This window comes from Synchiropus splendidus, chromosome 1, assembly GCF_027744825.2.
Source record: "Synchiropus splendidus isolate RoL2022-P1 chromosome 1, RoL_Sspl_1.0, whole genome shotgun sequence".
Lineage (NCBI taxonomy): Eukaryota > Metazoa > Chordata > Actinopteri > Syngnathiformes > Callionymidae > Synchiropus > Synchiropus splendidus.
The window spans coordinates 43,507,266-43,525,997 of record NC_071334.1 but is presented as its reverse complement, the minus strand read 5'-3'; the positions used below and the strand labels follow the sequence as shown (position 1 = coordinate 43,525,997).

General features: G+C 42.6%; 1 protein-coding gene across 4 annotated transcripts; it reads right to left on the bottom strand.

Moving 5' to 3' along the window:
* Window positions 1–19: 19 nt before the first annotated feature.
* On the bottom strand, window positions 20–18,715 carry prune2 (prune homolog 2 with BCH domain). 4 transcript variants are annotated; one of them, XM_053848501.1, is made up of 12 exons: window positions 18,586–18,715; window positions 18,335–18,474; window positions 14,377–14,443; window positions 14,111–14,311; window positions 11,616–11,783; window positions 8,557–8,659; window positions 4,261–4,392; window positions 4,101–4,187; window positions 3,434–3,532; window positions 3,311–3,349; window positions 1,479–1,529; window positions 20–1,395 (listed from the first exon to the last, which is right to left on the bottom strand). In XM_053848501.1, the coding sequence occupies exons 2-12, from the start codon at window positions 18,353–18,355 to the stop codon at window positions 1,371–1,373; spliced, it is 993 nt and encodes a 330-aa protein (XP_053704476.1). In that variant the 5' UTR covers window positions 18,356–18,474; window positions 18,586–18,715; the 3' UTR covers window positions 20–1,370. The 4 variants fall into 4 exon arrangements, with proteins under 4 accessions (XP_053704476.1, XP_053704495.1, XP_053704504.1 ...); XM_053848520.1 differs by lacking the exon at window positions 18,335–18,474 and having other exon boundaries at window positions 18,586–18,624; XM_053848529.1 differs by lacking the exons at window positions 18,335–18,474; window positions 18,586–18,715 and adding an exon at window positions 18,032–18,286.
* Window positions 18,716–18,732: the final 17 nt, after the last annotated feature.

The window sequence follows — 18,732 nt, the reverse complement described above, 5'->3', positions numbered from 1 at the left end:
GCAGGAGATGTGACACTTCTTCTGTCTTTATTTCATGACTAGACAGGTTTTCTTCTGCACTTTCCAGAGTCGTCAGAAGTGCCTTGGAAGTTACATGACATGCACTGATGCACAGACGCACACACAAGTACAACATTGTGCTTTACAGAGACTATTCTGGGATTTTTGTCTAATGGCACCGCTTGATAATTTAACAGCTAAACTGGCAATGACGTGACAAAAATACATCTTCAGATCGAGAGCTTCACGTAGATCCTGCAGTGAACTTAATTCTCCCTGATTCTCTTGGTCTTCACTGGAGAAAAAGCACTTCAGATTTGCTAAATATTTAAAAAAAATGAACCCTGCTACCTTTCTCCCTTCAACGTCACAGAATCATGGATTCACTTGGGTAGTTCCCTTTATATATATATATATATATATATAGTGAAAGACTTACTTTACATCACTATATATTAATCTAGGTTTTTACAACATCTGATTTAGTCACTTTCCTCATAATCAAACCCAACTTTCAATTGGCATAAATATTTCATTCTAGATATTATTTTATTATATATATTATATAGTTTCCTGAACTAGATCGAGCTTCTCAGCATTTTTCATCTTTTTAACTTAACTGATACAAATCTGATTTATTCTACAATAAACTAACTCAATTTATATGAAGAGAAATTATTTTATTATTCAAATCTGCATATTACACTTTCAAAAATAAACTTCATGTTTCTTTTATTTGTTTATTTATATATTAAATTGGTGTTTTGCTTAATTAACATTGTGACATAATAAATAAAAACAAAAATAGATGTTGACATTTAGAAAAAGAAAGCATTTTTTTCTCAAGTAGAAGCAAATGATTCAGTCAGTCCACACGTCCTTGTGATGCTAAGATACAGGCCTGGAAGTTTCACTGACACTGAGTTTAAAGACAGGAGTGTTGGCTGAAGTAGTTCCAGGTTGCTTTCTGGCCACATGGGTGCTTTTATTGTTTCAAGTTGCCTCTTAATCTAAAAGAGTGCGGCTGTGAAACCAGTAAATGACGCGATTATTGCTTGACTGCTTCTCATGCACTCAACTATGCGACGATACTGTCGACAAATGGATTTGCTCAGCGGCTCTCTAGTGTGTAATTGCGTTTCGTACAGCAGCCGTGAACAATGATGCTGCTCCGTCGGGGCTGACGAGCATCACACTCCACTGTTCACCAGTCCAGATTGCAGGTGAGTGTGCTGCCGATCTGAGATTTAATTCTTCAGTGTATCAATGTGTTTTTGTATTAAACTCCTGTGTCTACTTATGTGACAAACACACACAACTGCTTCACCAGTCAGCTCTCCGGAGTGGCCAGCAGGAGACCACTGAGGGTCCTAAGAGCCTCCGGCTTCACTCACTCTGCAGCAGGGAAGAGAACAGAACCATGACAGAGGCTTGATGCCGCAGGAGAGGCCTGCATCAGGTGTGAGCTTCGTCCTCACCTTGTCCTCCCTGCAGCCGGAGGTTCAGGGCCATACAGGAAACTATTCATTCTGGAGGGGGCGGAGAAAAATCAGGTCAGCCATCTATCCATCGGTCAGTTTACTTGGTTCAGTTGCACTGGGTTGGGCCTCACAACCAAGATTTCGTTTACAAGTCCAGGTGGACGAGAGAGACATGTAGTTTTGTCTGTCTCTGCAGAGTTGTTGATCACGCTGTCGTTCACTGCCGTGAGCGCCCTCCACTATGAAGCGCCCCTGGCGACCAAGTGAAGTGATTGACGTCCCTAAGAATTGGGACAACGCTTCATGACGTCACGCGTAACGACACTATGTCATTGGCTGCTGTGCTGTGTTTTGTTTCCTGCATATCCAGTGTTGGAGAGGTTTTAGAAATGCCAGCTGTTTGCAACCTCTTGCATCGGTGCTGATCATCTCACTTGGTTTGGTGAACCAACACAGAAGAAATGGGCTTCTCCACTATGTTGCGGTGATAGATCTGTTAGAGGTGTGAGGATGTTAACGTTAGCCTGGATGTTATCCCACTGTTGTTTGTTAAGAAGAAATAAAAACATAAAAAATAAAGTCAACAAACGGAAGAGTCGTCCTCGCTACTAAAATGTCCCTGTTGTCCTGTCCAACATTGTTTTTAAATAAAGTACTTTGGTATCCTGGAAATCTATCCACACATCATATTCCCACTTGGTTTCAAGTCAGCTCCGGAGCTCCCTCGGTTTGAAGGGATCATTTCAAGTGGTGAACGGCGAGTGCCCTCAGTCTGAGGAGTACTGAGACACACTACATTGACATGTGAACGCGCACAACCCAGTGTTAGGGTGAGAAATGGGACGCAGCCTAAGTAACCTCACTTGAGTCTTATTGAATGCTTGACCAAAGATGTGTTGCAGTTGGAGTGTTGCAGTACATCCATAAAAGGATTTTTTTTCTGTTTGTTCCTTGGCTGCCAGCAAGTGGTTTGAATTCTGTAACTTATTCATCAAAACATAATGTTTTGTCCAAGACCAAGGACTGCTCTAATGTGAGTCATGAACGTAACAGAAATGAAAAATAGAAGCTGCTGCTGCGTGATAACATTTCGAGACTCTGTTCCAGTGTGGTGCAACAGGGCAGGATTCTGAGCTTTGTCACACCAGAGATGGGCAGTTCAAAACCAGGTTCTCATTACAATTGCGGCACCCACACACCCAGGCTGAATGCACCATACGTCCAAAATAAAGATGCGATGTTTACATTCAAAAGCTTGATAAATCACATGGCCCTCTGCTGCTTTGCAACTTTGAAAACATGTTGTCTAGGTAAGTCAGTACAAGTAGCTTTGCATGAGCCAACAAACTACTGTGTAAAAAGTCTTCATATCTTCGATTCGTTGAACTTCATTCATGAGTGTTTTGATGTTGTGTTTTGTGTAGTTTCTCAAATTCGTTCTTGAGCTTGAACTATACAGTGGAAACATTGTTCCCGTGGTTAAAATTGCAGTGCAGCGCTGGATATAGATGTAATCTGAGATTCATTTATCAGCCAGAGGTTTTGTTCGTGCATTGCTATCGGCGTAATAGATCACTCTGTCCGTGGAAGCAGCTCTTTATACTTGCGCGATGATAAATGAGATGAAAGTGATGCATTAAGCATCTTTAGCAACTTTTAATTCGACTCCTCCGCGTAACCACGACCGGAGCCAAAACCGATTGGTCCGTGTCCAGGAGCCGGAGTCCCTCTCATCTAAAAGTGAGCCGTCTAATAAACAAGGGATCAGCAGACGGATGGAGGGGAAGCCACCAGGACCACTGAGGAATAGAGTGGTGTTTGCTACTTACTTTGAGTTCTCCGCCGACTCCTTCAGCTCCTTGTCGAGGCTGAGGGTGAAAGGTCATGCAACAGAAGGAATATATGAAGTTACTGTGGAGATAACTTTCTGAGGTTTGATGGGAGAGAGTTACCTAATGATGCACTCAGGGATCTGGATGTATTCCATCGGGATGAGGTCTCGCAGCTCGTCCAAACTGTTAACATACTTGATCTTGCTGCTGAACTTGGTGCTGAGACAAAAGTGCTTACAATGACATTCCTCGTGCAAACAGCATGAATACACATCTGTTTATAATTCTTTTATTTCCTGCCTCTTGGGACCAAAATGCATGTAAAAGACTGAGAATATTCTTCTTTTCCTTTGGGCTTCTCCCTTCAGGGGTGGCCACAGCGGATCATCTTCCTCCATCTCACCCTGTCCACTGCTTCCTCTTCTCTCAAACCTACAAACCTCATGTCCTCCTTCACCACCTCCATCAATCTCCTCTTTGGCCTTCCTCTCCACCTTCTGCCTGGCAGTTCCAACCTCAACATCTTCCTACCAATGTACTGGCTCTCTCTCCTCTGTACATGTCCAAACCATCTCCATCTAGCCTCTCTGACTTTGTCTCCTAAACACCTGGCCACATGTGCTGTCCCTCTGATATACTCGTAATAGAGTTGAGAATGTGGTGTGAAAAACACATTTTATACAGAAACAAAATGAGAAACTATCATAAAAGTTTGAAACGCAGAAGAACAGTTTCAAAAGCTCCTCTGGGATTCAGGTCGGACAAAGTGACAGGAAGTGATGGTTACCTGATGAAGGGTTTGGTGATGGCTAGAATTGTCCTGATGAACCACGACGGATGGAGAATAATGAAGGACTTCAGGTTCTTCCTGAGCCTGAGGACAATACACCATCAGAGAGATTCCATGTTTCGCTTTCTAAATAAAGACACATCAGGCTGCCGCAGACCTTCTGTCAATCATCTGGTAGCATTTCTTGAGCCAGCCCAGACCCGGCATCCGTCTGTGTGGCGTCGCTCCATTCAAGTAGACAATCATATAGTCTTCTGCTACCATCAGTTCCAGCGTGCTGATGACATACCTGAGGGACGATGGAGGGAAAAAAGGCTTTGCCAGAGAATGAGCTGAATGCTGAGTCTATGTCATGTGTCTGGAACCGTGCGCTAGTTAGCATGAGGAGGACGGCGCTCCACCTCCCAGTGTCAGCCGCAGACAACACTCAACAAAGTCTGATTTTTGTGCCCACAGAGACTTGGATTGCAAGGACAAACCCTGCTTCAAATAGTTTAGCATTTCAAAGAGCCATTGCAAATGAATGTCATAATTAAATGATTCAAAGAGGGCCGCTTCCAAAATTCCGCCGATTTATCCAACCTCACGGTGGCCTTGCAAAGTACACTCGCAAATGATGCGCTTCATGAGCAAAACTTCTGCAACTTGCTCTGTGGACCTTTCTGGTCCAAGTGCATGTTTTTTCTGGTTTGCTAACGCCATGAGTTATGTGGTTAAATTCACAATGTGAATGTTTTACTTTAACTCATTTACCGTATTGTAGCTAGCATGCTAGCTAGAAACATGAAACTGGCCATAATTATGACCTATGCTAAGGTGTGAGGTTAGGCTTTCAAAAGTGTTGGTGTGTCTGTATAGTAACGTAGAATTACGGAGGGATTTGCTGGAAATGATCAGGAAATATGTGATTGCTCCAGATCACTGTCTGGATCCAGGACATTTTAAAGGATTTTTTAACATTATCCAAGGTTTTTGAAGGGAACTTTGTCAGTGGGAGATTGTGTTGTGGGTTTGCACTCTTCCAGTTCTTTTCTAGCTAAGCAGGTTTTACTCATGGAGCGGCGTCAACCCCCATATATAGTCATATGTGTTTTGGGATGAGCTACACCGTGTGAGATTAAAGGGACACAAATATAGCGCTCCTGGCCATGAGCTGGTAACAAGCCCTCAGTCATCACTTTTAAGGGGCCTTATAGTGTTTTTCTTACCCCTCAAACCCTCCACCCACACACATACACAATGAGCAGCGTCAAATCAAAACACAACTTTAAATGTTAGTATCTACCAAGTTATATTAATTTAAGTTAAGTTGAAATTTAAGTTGAAATGTGTTATTCATTGAAAAAGCGCCCGCTCAACTCAACTCAATCATCAAGATGCTGAGAGCTGCTTGCACACATCTGTTGGTCAATCAAAAACAACACAAAGTGAAGTGTCGTCAGTTAGCTGCATTTCACCATGTGAGCTCCAAACCAGGTGAGGTCACTCTAACTCCCAACTGAGACGCTGACTTGAGGACCGCTGTGTCAAGATGCTCCCGAGTTTTGGCCTCATTCTTGTAGTCGACAACTATTTGTTCTATTTTATTCATTTGAAAATAGCTTCTTGGTGTTGTGAAGATGGATTGACAGAACTTACAGTGCTTACAGCTGAGCAGATTCTCATGCCCTCAGAGGCTGGAGGAACTGCTTATTCTGTGAAAAATCATTGGGCTCTGGCACCTGTTAACCCATTAAATATCATCAAACCTCAATGATATGTCCTTTTGAACTCACTGGAATGTGTTATGTTTTTCATTTTATAAGAGAGGGAGTGGTTAATTCAGATCAGGCTGTAAGTGGAGATAGGGTTTTTTTTTTAAATTAAATTAGACTTTTTTAATTTCAATTGCTCAAACGTGGACAAAATAAAAAGACGCTTAGCTCAAGGTTGGTACTACAGTTCTCCAGATCTACTCAATGATGTTTACGCTTGTTTGTTAACTTTGACCCTGTTTAGCTGAAGAGCAATGTAATCCTAATTTCAGAGATTGAATGGCAGCATTTGAAGAGGCTTGAAAATATGAATACAGCATGTGTTGATTTGTTCTTGCAGAAGATTTTAAAGAATTTATATGAAAAAAAATCTCGAAGCAGGAGAGCGGACTGAGAGAAAATATGTCATGATGAAATAGAAGACAACATTTAACGCGGACTTTCATTTTTGAACTATTTCTCCCCTTTCATCCAGTCATGCTGAAGTTGCCTCATAGCTCTTCCTGTGCTTCTAATCCTTTCCTTTGGTTTTGTCAGCTTCTCAATCTCCCGCTCTCTAAAAACACCTCTCTGCCAAAGGATCGCTCACTTTCTCATTTCTCTCCAGCAGTGAGCTGCTTTGTCGCGCCAGCTGCCAAAAAATATCGACAATATTGAGCCTGCCTTTTTTTTCCTTCAGTCATTTTTGATAATTGATCCTGGAGGTTTAACAACTTCTTGGAACTGTCTGGTTCAGTGTCAGAGTACGGCTGACAGAGCCATTCACTGATGGTTATCACCTCAGCAGACAGCTCAGCACCTGGCTCTTCTTCCTAACATAGATTCAAACCCGCAGCTCTCTGGCAGCACAACCTACAGACTCGAAACACTGGAACTGCATTCACCAGAATCTCTCAGAAACAACCTGAAGGATCAGGATCTCAGTGTCCAAACACGGCTCTTCAGTCAGGACTAAATTGATAAGATTTAGAGAATCAAGTTTTTGAGTTGTGGGTTCACAGCTGCCACACTGTAGACTGCAGTTGAATTTTTTATTGGGCATTTAAGTATTAATGGTGCAGCATGCCCTGCAGCCCGATGGGGACAAAATGTAGCTCTGGGTGAAAATGAAAATGAAAAAGTCAAAAGTCTCTCATTTTTCCACCCTGTGAATTGACATTTTACTTTTCTTTGTTCCACAAGCCTCCTTGCTTTTCAACTACTCCTGGAATGAAGTGACACATTAGTGATTAATTCTTTGTTTCGCGGCAGCTTGAATTTTTTATGAGCAAATCTCATTTTCAGTCCGCCATCTTAAAAGAGGTGTCATTTCATCCAGCTAGTGTCTATATGTCACTACCTAGCGGAAGTGGTGTGAACAGCGTCCATCCAGTCAAAACAGCAGCTGCCCCACTCCCTACAATGGAACGATGGCCTGTCAGTCCATTAGATCTGGTGAAGGGGAGCATGGCAACGATATATAAACCAGGGGGTAACAGAGTTCACTTTCACTGATGTCAACAAGTGTGTGTCCACAGTGTGACAACACAAAGTGAAACGCCACTCCACCGACACTCATGGCAAAGAAGTAGATAAAAGCTACACTTTAAAACAACAACCCATCTTGATGTTAAAACCAGATCAATTAACAAGGCACCATTTTCTCTTGTGCTTTTATCACAGATATTGTCTGCTATTAGTTCTGTCACTCCAGAGTCCAGGCTCAGTTGAGCTTCCACACTCATCATTCACCTGGTCACCACATCCATTCTTGTTTCAGGATCTCAAAAACCTGACCTGTTCTACTCAGAATCTTGGATGTTGTCAGTGACCTCTATGCCATCCTCTGCCTTCCGCTTGCCCGGATTGTAATGTCTGGTTTGCACTGTCTTCTGGGATCTTTCAACCTCTTCACTCTCACTCTTCACTTTGCCTGTTTGGTCGGATCGTGATAAACACAGAGAGGAAGTGCTGAACTGTTGTATGGCGACAGGATGTAGTAATCGTCGTGGTGAGCATGTAAGCCTGTTCTTCCCAAAAGATGGAGAGCATCATAAGACATGGTGAAGAAACTTAAAAACAATGAGGGACCAGTTGCAACCATTGGCCTCGTTCCGCTGCTGTTCACGAACCTTTGGCCTCAAACTGGATCGGAAATAGACTGCAATACCCACAGGTTTCAAACATTAACAAACAGGAAAGTTGAAGCAGCAAAGAGAAGTAGCAGTGTCAAAATTTGCCAGAAAAAAAGTCTACGTATCTTGTTTACTCACACACATGACATACTTATATTATTACTATGAGCCACGGGTGCTAAGTTCCGACACCACAGCCAGTCTCAGCTGCTGCCTCCTATCTCCGGTCCTCCAGGAGATCAGTTCTGTTGGCAGAAAACGAGGGCTAACACGCTCAAAAACATTTTGAACGTTTTAAGGTAAATAAAGCGCCTGCGATTGCATCGGTTTGATGTGAAAAGGCTCAATATTTTGGCAGCTCAAGGCTTCTGACCTTGTAAAATTCATTTATTAGCCATGTTGTTGTGTAAGACTGCAGGGTTCAGACCAAGAGAAAGAAGTTGCGGTTTATAGTCCAGAAAACAGTGTTGGGACCTAGAGCGTTTGACCCAGTCAGCGTCGAGCTCAGCACTCATCAGTGACACGATACGATTTATGGGAGTTTAAGGAAGAGAGATGTAATAGAATGTAAAATGGTTTACTCACAGAAAGAGGTTCTCCATAATTTCGTGGTAGTCTTCTCTGTCGCTATCAGGCAGGAAACAGGCAGCAAACACTATGATGGCGTTGGCGCCGTTGCCGTAGTAACCTACAAACATTCATCAAGGTCATTTAAACCAAGTTTCACACACATGTACTAGCATCTAGTAGAAATTCAAGTTCAATAGGTAAAAAAAAAGATTCATTTCAGCAATTAAACCTTTAGTATGTTTGAATATTCAACATGCATCTCTTTGGAGTTTTCCTTCATGTCATCCTTCTGTTTCACATGGTTCTGCGTGTACACCAGGGTCAGCGCTGCCAGGGAGGTCCCTGGACTGACCCTAACACAACTGTAACTTTTGAAAAGTACAGTACATGTTGGTGCCACAGTACCATCTGCAAAATTACTCCTTGGTATTTGTATATGATTATTCTTTTTAATCAGAGAACTTTTTAGTTTTCTTTTTTTTACAAACCTTTTGTCGACTTCTGCAAGAGATTTCCGGAGGTACTGGAAGCTACAATCAAATTCAGTGATGAGAAAAAGGGTTTCTGAATTTGTATCACATTGAAGAGAGTTTTCTCTTTCCCTCAAGTGAATCCCATCTTTGTCTTGCACATCTCCATTTTGTTCACCCCCTCATTCATCATCAGAGTTGAAAATGAGCCAGTGATGATCAGTGAAAGACTCTTTCCAAGTGATTCACTTCAGTGCGTGCAACAGAGTCCTGTGGAGAGACGACCACAGTGCAGTGGTTGGAGGACTGATTCGAGCCAATAACTCATCTCAGAGCCGGAGCACACCAACGCCAGGAGCCAATATGTTGAAAGTCGGAGTCTGGCCTTCATTGAAACCATGTCTCAGCCCTCCGGCAGTTTTAATGTGGCCACAGATTGGTAGCGAATTAAAGGGAAGACCCTCGTAAACTTTGATGGCGGCCCCCGCCAGCCTGATGATTAGCTTCCACACAATCTTCCATCCTCCAGAGCCTCACTGGAGCAGCCATTGCATTTATCCCAGAGAGACTTCTTGTCTCAGACGGTGGAAAGTCACCACAGCCGTGTTGCTTCAATATCTGTCAAAAACGCTATTTCACTCAAACCATGAAGCTGGTGGAAAAACAGCAGCTAAATTTGGATCGGCCGATTCGCTGCTGTTTGTACAGTGGTTTGAAGGCACACTGTGTCGGCTCATGTCCTCGAGCCTTGATGGATTTCGTTGATCATGTGACATAACTATGGATGAGCAGCAGCCATTAGCATCACCAGCTTCAAGTCCATCACTCCATGTATCTATTTAGTCCACCTTCTATCAATGAAGGATCCATTACGCTTTTCCTGGAACAAAACCTTAGACATTATAAATTCATCTATCCAGCCATCTCTTTATGTCCCCATTGAAGTAACTCATCTATCCACATATAGCATCCATCTATATATGCTTCCTTCCATCTCTGAGCAGTTACACGTCCACCCATGCCATCCTTCATGGATCTGTCTATTCAGCCTGAACATTTTCATTTCTCCAGTCATCCACTCCAAAGACACATTTTTTCCTGTCCAATCTTTTTCCAAAGAGCCCCCCGCACAGAAAAGGCCACTCTTGCTTTCTCCACCCGAAGGTGTTCCTGCTCCACTGATCACACTGATGGACACAAGACACGTGACAGCTAGGATGATAACAACAACAACAAACATGGAGGAATCCTTGAACCAAAGCAAACAAAAGCATCTGTTTGCTTTGGTTCAGGGATGTTTTTCACTACCCAATGGCCAGGGTTTCTACTACTCTGAATGGATTTGACATTGTTATAACATTGAAATTCTTATACAAATATTTTCAAGACATTAAAAGAGCTTTAGTTTAAATAAGGTGATATAAAAACTTGAATATAGACACCATCCTGATTTATTGTGCTACTGTCAAACTGATGCAAAATAAACAATATTTTGTTGTTTAAATGTATGTACGGGTCCATCATTTGATTCAGTCATATACCAAATTCATTCCAATTGAAACCATTAAACTGTGACTAATTGAGATTAATTCATCACAAATTCTCTTATTAATTAGATTATGTTTTTTAATCGAATCCTGCCCCAACTATATATTTTACCATGAATTTCAATTGGTTTGTCACGTGTTTGTGACTAGCTGTGTTGCTATCATTGGTGGAGAGAAGCTTAAGATCACGTGTTGATATTTCTATTGAGCTCAACAGTCAATGCAGATGCACTACAGATATATACAGATAATACAGAGAGCACTACTCTGTCATACGTCATTGTCGTCCAAACGACCCAAGAGACGGAGCAATAAGCATTTCAAATCCACAAACTCTGGGACCCTACCTCAGAATGCTTGCAGTGACTGAAAAGGTGTGTGACACCGAGTTCTGTCTCTTTGAGTTTACCCTCAGTAGATCTCAAAAACATCTTCCAATAGAGAGAACCAGGGCTCTGCTGAGGCTCCGGATGATGACGGGCCTTCGTCCCTTGTTTTTAAGAGACACCTTGTTCATCCATTGCACCAATCTGAAATGTAGAACTTATAGAACAAAAGCTAAGTATTCTGTCAAAGAACTTGAATCTTTGGCTGCTTTAAGTGCATTAAACAAAAGTCTGTCGCCACATCTCAAACAGGACTTCCCCACTTTGTTTCCCTGGACAGTCGTTCATGCTGAAGTGATCGTCTAAGACTGCTGAGGCGGCATATGGAATATTCTGAAAAAAGTTTTTTTTTTGCCTCCAACACTTTTATTAGAAATCCACCAAGGACCAATGATCTGTCAGGCAGAAGTGTTTTACTGACAGAGGCAGCTTTTGTGAGGGAGAGAATCTAAACTGTTCCTCTCTGGACCAGAGTGGAGCAGCAGAGGAGGCACTAGATTGTCAGCTGTGTCTCGGCTTCTTCTTCGATTTGATTCGGGGTGAAAAGAGGTCACATACTGGCCCAAAGTTTCCATTCAGTTTGAATGTTAGGTAATTGCTTCTCCTGAATCATGTGAGGATTTGATCACACTGTTTTAAGAGGGAAATCAAAACGGCCATCTTGTTCTCACCTCCGTGCGAAATGACCCTCATGTACGGTTCAATGATCTTCATGTTGATCCGATGTTCCTGCTCCCCGATGACGACGGTCCGCCACAGTTTCCCATCCTGACGCTCCTCCTCGGCGGCGTAGGTGGGGATGGACTCGCTGGTCCTGCTCCCGTTGGCCGTGTTGGGATCTGACACCACAGAAAGAGACGCTTGAATTGATTCTGCAAAGAACTGGAATTTATAGACTGAGCGAGCGATCGCGAGCTAAGCATTTTACTGTCCAGTGATTTAAAGCCCTCGGTCATAAAGATGAGGAAGGAGCCAGAATCTGATTACAAGACTTGAGCAGAAACCCCACTTGTAAGCTATTTGTCATCCTGTAAGAAGGATTCAGATTGAAAAAGAAATACATTTGGTTAAGCCTGGATTCCTCTGAAGGATTTCATACTTTCCTCGGTAGCAGCTCTTTGCACCAGGATTCTCAATTAGCGGCACACATTTGTGTTAGTCGACCACTCGCCAGAACGTCCCTGACACATCTCTGCCTGTTGCATTTGTCTCAAACCCATCAATCATGGCGGCGCTCTCTACCGTGGAAACAACCTCTGGCTTCACGCTGCAGCAACAACTCTGACGGCCCAAATAACACGCCAGTCGTCTCCACTCTTTCCACCACGCCTGCACTCTGTTCATCACTGTGCACCACGTCTCATCCCTCACTGTCGAAAAGTGAAGTGAAAAGTTCAGATCACTCAAGGTCGGTCCAGTTAACCTCAGCCAATTGGTTGGAGGTGAATCAGAAATAGACAACTGATTCACGTGCGTATGAGCAGCGCAACAACCTGTAACTAATCATTTTAAAGGAGTGACTTGTTAAGTTAGACCATGTTTTGCCCTGGAAAAGTCAGCAAAAGTTCACTTGAAACAACGATTTATTTCAGACCTGGGCAAAGTGCGGCCCGGGGGCCAAATGTGGCCCTTTGACTGTATTTATGTGGCCCTCCTGGAGTCAAGGTAAAACTATAAAACTGACATTGTCCCTGACGTTTTTGTCTTGTGCATTGTTTTTTGTTCATTATGATGCACCTGAAATGTAACTTTCTCGTTTTTGATTTTTTCTAATCATTCCTCTTTTCCATTGGCTATTAAAATACATCAGAATTGAAAGTCGATTTTGAAATGTATGAGACACATCGAGAATCTTTAAATGGAAAGATTGGTGGTTTGTTGTTTAAATTAAATAAAACAAATAAATAAAACAACAAACCACCAACATTTTCTGTGCATTTTTAAAATGTAATTTCATAATCACACGTCATCACTTGAATTTTATTTTCAGTTTTCTCTTACCCTCCTTTCTATGGGTTTTGACTGCCCCTTTCAACGGTCACAATGGACCCTTAGGAAATTCAATTGCCCATCCCTGCTTTCCTGACTAAGTATATCAGTACATGGTTTGACTGAAACAGCTGGTAATAAACAGAAATGTGACGATGGTTACATGACAGCCCAGAAAAACGTATGTTTAAAGTGCAGCTTTGTCCAACTATGGGAGAGAAATATGAATTTAATTTAGTCGGATGAACCTGCCAGGATAATGTGGGCTGTGCCAAAAAAATCGATTCAAGTAATATAGAGATTCTCATTTGCTACCAAGGTAACTATAGTTCATGAAAACTAACAAAAAAACCTAAAACTTGAATTGTACATCATTTTTTTCAACTGGAATACACATAAAAATGAAAGTTTTTCATGAAACTAACTGAATGTCAAGTCGGTGACGTCTGAACTGACATGCAACGCTGAATAAGTGGGGATGGGAATCCAACTGGTTCAAAACTGTCAGATACTCTAGAATCATAAAGAACTGACAAGACAATTGACAGTGGGTACTAACTTGGGCAAAAGCATCATCTTTCCAAACTTGATGCATATTTTTTACATGGTGTTGAGTTTCAAACCAAGTGGCATCACCATGAAATTCCCAAAATGCATCTGACAAAATATATTTGATAAGTAAAAACCTGAAATATAGATATCAAAACAACAGACTTAGAGCAATGTCCAATCCACCCCTCTGCTTACTCCCCATAAGGAGCGAAGGTGTCAGGAGCAGAACCCAGCTACCTAGGGTGAGAGGCGAATGAACAGATTGCCAGTCTGTTGCAGGTCATCCTTAAATCATTTTGGTGAACAGGAGCAGGCAGTGATGTCAAATGGCTAAATTCTGTCTTGTTTAATTACACAATAAGTACACAAATACAAGTGGAACATTTGGATATCAGCCCTGACAATGAAGCATCTTACAACATTCCTACATTCCTACATACATACAGTATATTTCATCAATGTATTTGCAATTGTACTTTCTGCTTTACTTCTCGAGCTCAGTCCAGATGACACCTGCAGGGAGGGGTTAGTGTATCGACCTGTTTGGTGTCTAAGTTGGTGGGAACACTTGGAAGTTGTGAGTGGAACAGTGCGTGAAACTCTGTTGATATTCTGACAGACTCACCGTCCCAGTCCATTTCATGGTCTGTGTAATCCAGATAATCCCCTTCATCCGGGGTGTCAAGATCATCGACGTTAATGTCCAGATCGTCCGGCGTCTCGCCCAAGTCGTCCTCGCTCTGGTCCAGCGACAGGCTGATACGAGGAGCCGACAGCTTCTTCCTTTGGCTGGGCGCCCCCTGCAGGGGGAGCGAGGTGGGCGGAGCTACGAGGTAAAATCATGATCAGGCAAAACCGTTCTCAAAGTTTGTCCATCGCTCTCTCACTTACCTGGCCGACTTTCGCTCGCCTCAGAAGTCATTTTCGTGTCTGGCACCAGGTCCATCCCCTGGAGGACCTGCAGGATCATAATTAGAATTAGTAATAAGAAGCAGCCATGATATGACAACAAACCAGGGGAGCGCTTCAATCACCCGCCGTGACTGTGGTGACTCTGATCCTCAAAAGCAGCTTCCATCTTAATTAAGAGTGGCAGTGCAAGAGGAGGCCCCGAATGTAGCCCAGTGTCTCGTGGACTGCCATTTATCATTTCGTGAAAGGATAAATGGAAATTGTGGCAGGCATAAAACACCATCACCAGCAGTGGAGGACGGAAGACACCGCCGAGTCACTCAACAGCTTTTAGCATTCTGTTGCTACATTTCTGTTAGTTCCATTGTTATTGGTGTGTTGAACAGTGCGGTAGTGGAGAGTGTGTTGAGACCACAGCACACAGAGACCTAGACTAAGACCAACCTGAATACAGAATACTGAAGCATAAGTCCACCAGTCATGTAGACACACAGTTAGTTCTTACAGCAAAAGAGGCGGTAGTCTTTTTCAAAAATAAATCATTTCATTGGTACAAACTTGTAGTTTGCTCTGTTTTCACTTTGGTCTCGGTCTCGGTCTTACTGCCCTCATTGGTCTTGGTCAGGGTTTGCTCTGGTCTTGACACAGTCTTGACAACAAACACTAGTGTTTTTAGTACTTGATAGTTTAAAAAAGACAGTCCTTCTTCTATTGCTATTAAGTGATTTTGATGTTGCATTCAATGACTTATTCATGAATTTCTTCTTTTTCGTTCATTTATTTTTGGTCTTGGTTACGCTCACTTGAGTTTAGTTATCAGTCCATTTTCCCCCCTTTTTTTCATTAAACTATTGGTGAATTATTGTGTGTTTTTTGCTTTGCTTTTTTTGACAACTTTACTTCAATATTAATGGCATTAAGCTATGAAACAGCTTATAGATGATGACATGAATGTAATGAAGGAGCTGAAGAAAACAACTTGTCTCATCACAATTTAGGTACATTTGGTTCAGTGAGGAGACAATGTTTTGTTGTTCCTGTCATACAAAAATGTTCCAGTACCTCCACAGTGCTACTTCTACGTACATACACTGATAGTTTTCAGATAAGTTCCAGTGCCACTGCAGTTGGGAAATGTTGACAATCTTGTCACACCAAGTAGACTGACAGCTGAGACTGAAAGACTTTCTTTATCTTGCAGTTAAGGCCTGAAAACATTTGTTTGTCTCCACATCACACTTCTGTTCTTCTACCTTTACCACCAGAACTGATGTTTGTTGACAAATCTAGACTTAAATTAATTGTTGGATGAATAAGTGTGTTCATGGCAAAATACTTCTCACTCAACACAGTCATTATTCCTTTGCCATGAACTGTATAGGGGTATAAAGTTACCAGCCACCAAGTTGTAAGTAAAGTCTCACCGTGTACCAGATTCACCTTCTGGACAGTACTGAGTGTATTGGCTTTAGTTGCTATTGTATAACTTAGCAAGAGTTAACAACACTAGAGGTCCTAGTGTCTGACACCATCCACAGACCTCTGGTTAAAATTCCCATAAATCTTATTATATTGGAGTGAGCCAAGGCTACTGTTTGGGCCCTGTTGTTATCATTGTTCATGTATTTTTGTATTACACTTAATTGTCAAAGGCTAAATGGGCTACACTATGTAGCCAACACATTTGACTGAGAAGCCCAGTTTACCGCTGTTGAAGTTGTGATGCAATTATCCCAGCTACATGGAGTGAGAGGAAGGGGACAACCTGGGCAGCAAACACGCAGATGTTGATATTCACAAGAGTCGCCAAACAGGTCGAATTTTTTCAGAGGTTGGACGTAATTGTCAACACCGCATTCTCTGAGAGGAAGAATGCGTCTCAAATCCCAGGACTAGTTCTAGAGTTCGCACTACACGCTCGCTAACATGGAGCAATAACCTTCACTCCTTTAAGAGGACAACTGATGTTACAGTCCTGGAGGCAAGTCAGAGGATGCCTTACTGCCGACCTTTGTCACATATGGGCGGTGGCATTACAGAGGGCACCTTTATCTCAATATCACAACATCCTCCATGTAAGACGACCGGTGGTGCGAGAGTGGAAGTGTGTGAGAGTAAAGGCCACCTAGGATGGGGTGAGTGAATGAAAGGGAAAGTGGATGATGAAGATGCCGGGGGAGGGGTGTCCTCATTACATCACAACAAACCCAGTCCCCCTCCGCGCTGCCTCTATCTGGCACTCAACTCAAATGCTCACATCAGCGCAGGGACTGGTGAGGATGCAAATTCGTGTCACGTGTTCCTGGGCGAACAAGGAAACTGTGTTTGCTTTACAGTTGCGATGTTGACTTGACACCTTTTACAGGTCTACACACAGCACGAACCAATATCAGCAGCCACAGACCGACCCGTCTCTTATACACTGTGAGTGGAGCTGAATGAATTTGCTTCAAAGCCACAGTGAAGCAGAGGAGCCCAGTGCTGATGACAGCAGCCCCTCCCTCTCTCCTGCTTCCTGTCTGCCTGACTGTGAGCATGAAAAAGGAACAAACCCTAATTCTCCTGCTAAAACGCTCACAGAACAAAGAGCAGGTACTCACCACTGCTCGGGAGTCTCTGATCTTCAGTGTCTTAGATCATGGATGGTGACTCCCTGCCTATTTCCTGTTCCACTTCTCCTCCCGGTGGTGATGCTCAGCCTACAAACAGCTCACAGCTTCCACCATTTTGAAGTCACATGACCAGGAGGATCGTACCATATAAGGGCGATCACCTGCTGGTGAGCACAGCAGCCAGCCCTGTGGTGTAGGACGACTCACACAGCCCTCCATATACTGTAAATACTGTTCTTAGAATACACTTCTTTTCTCTAATAAAATCTGATGAGTAATAAAGACTCACTACATTAATATGTGTGTATTAAAGGAGTAAAATGATCTGAGTTTGGGCTGTCATTCTGCATGTCCTCCCCACACTTCCTGCTGGCACTCCTCCCATAGTCCAAAAAAACAAACATAGGTTGCTTACAAACCCCCCCCCCCCCCCCCCCCCCCTCCTTTTCTTTGGTTGATGAGATAGGCATCTGCTCCCTGTCACCCCAGAATACTGAGAATGAGAAATGAATAATAATTATACTGTTGTTACACTGCATTGCATGTCATTTAACTGCCACATTTATCTGAGACCGATAACTGAGCCATTGAGCCAAACCTAGCCACTAAAACTAGAAAGAAGGAAGTAGCTTTCTCTTATCTAGGTGAAGTCTGCATTCCAAGATCTGGAGGTTTATATATATATATATATATATATATATATATATATATATATATATATATATATATATATATATATATATATATATATATATATATATATATATATATATATATATATATGGATAAAGATAAATGGATGAAGAAAGAAAACGTGAAATAGTAATGAATGATGGTAAAAGTACAATATTATTTTGTAGTTTCACTGAGACCTCATGAGGACCACATAAGCTGAGCTGCATGTGGCTGCCGGGCCGCACAATTACAATGCAACCTACAGTTCATTCGTTCTGAAAACAAGATGTGAAACAAACTCTGGAATCAGAGCAAATGCGGCTAAGCCTTGCAGCGGCTCCACACACCTGTATGTAGTCACACCAGAGGCGTTGATGAGGCAGAGCGTGTCACCAACGTGAGAAATGGAACACCTCAATATTGTTGGCGCTCCAAAGAAGAACAGCATCACAGGAAAAAGAAAGTTACTTTACCAACCACACGCATGTCTCTGACTGGTTCCTCTAGTGATTTATTTTGAAAATGTACTGACTTTTGTTGGAAGAATTCCTGTGTGTACTCTACCTGCTGCAAAAACTATAACTCAATCACTCACACTCTTTAGATCTAGCATGAAACGCCGACCTTCCCTAGAGCTCAAGAGACCTCACCTTGTCCTGCACTGTTGCCATGGCTTCCAGACACCAACACTAGGTGTTGTTATTCCGCCATTGGAAACGAGTCTGGTGGAGGTTATGGCTCCCGAGGGGAGAGCTGGATTGTATCCCAAACCAGGACACCCACCGAACCCCTTTAGAAAGCAAACATCACCATCATGCACGGCTGCTGTAGAACATTGTCAACACTTAGGCGGATGACATGATAAGCATGTCTCCACGGAGTGATTTGAAGATCTACTTACCACAGTTCTGATCCGACAGTTGGACTGGAAGACGACGAGATCTGGGGCATTATTGTCGAAGTGTGGTCCAAAGGTTGTTACCGAGGTGATAGTGTCACGGAGGCCACGCCTGGAGCGCCAGCAGTTAATCAGTTTTCTTTGTTTGAC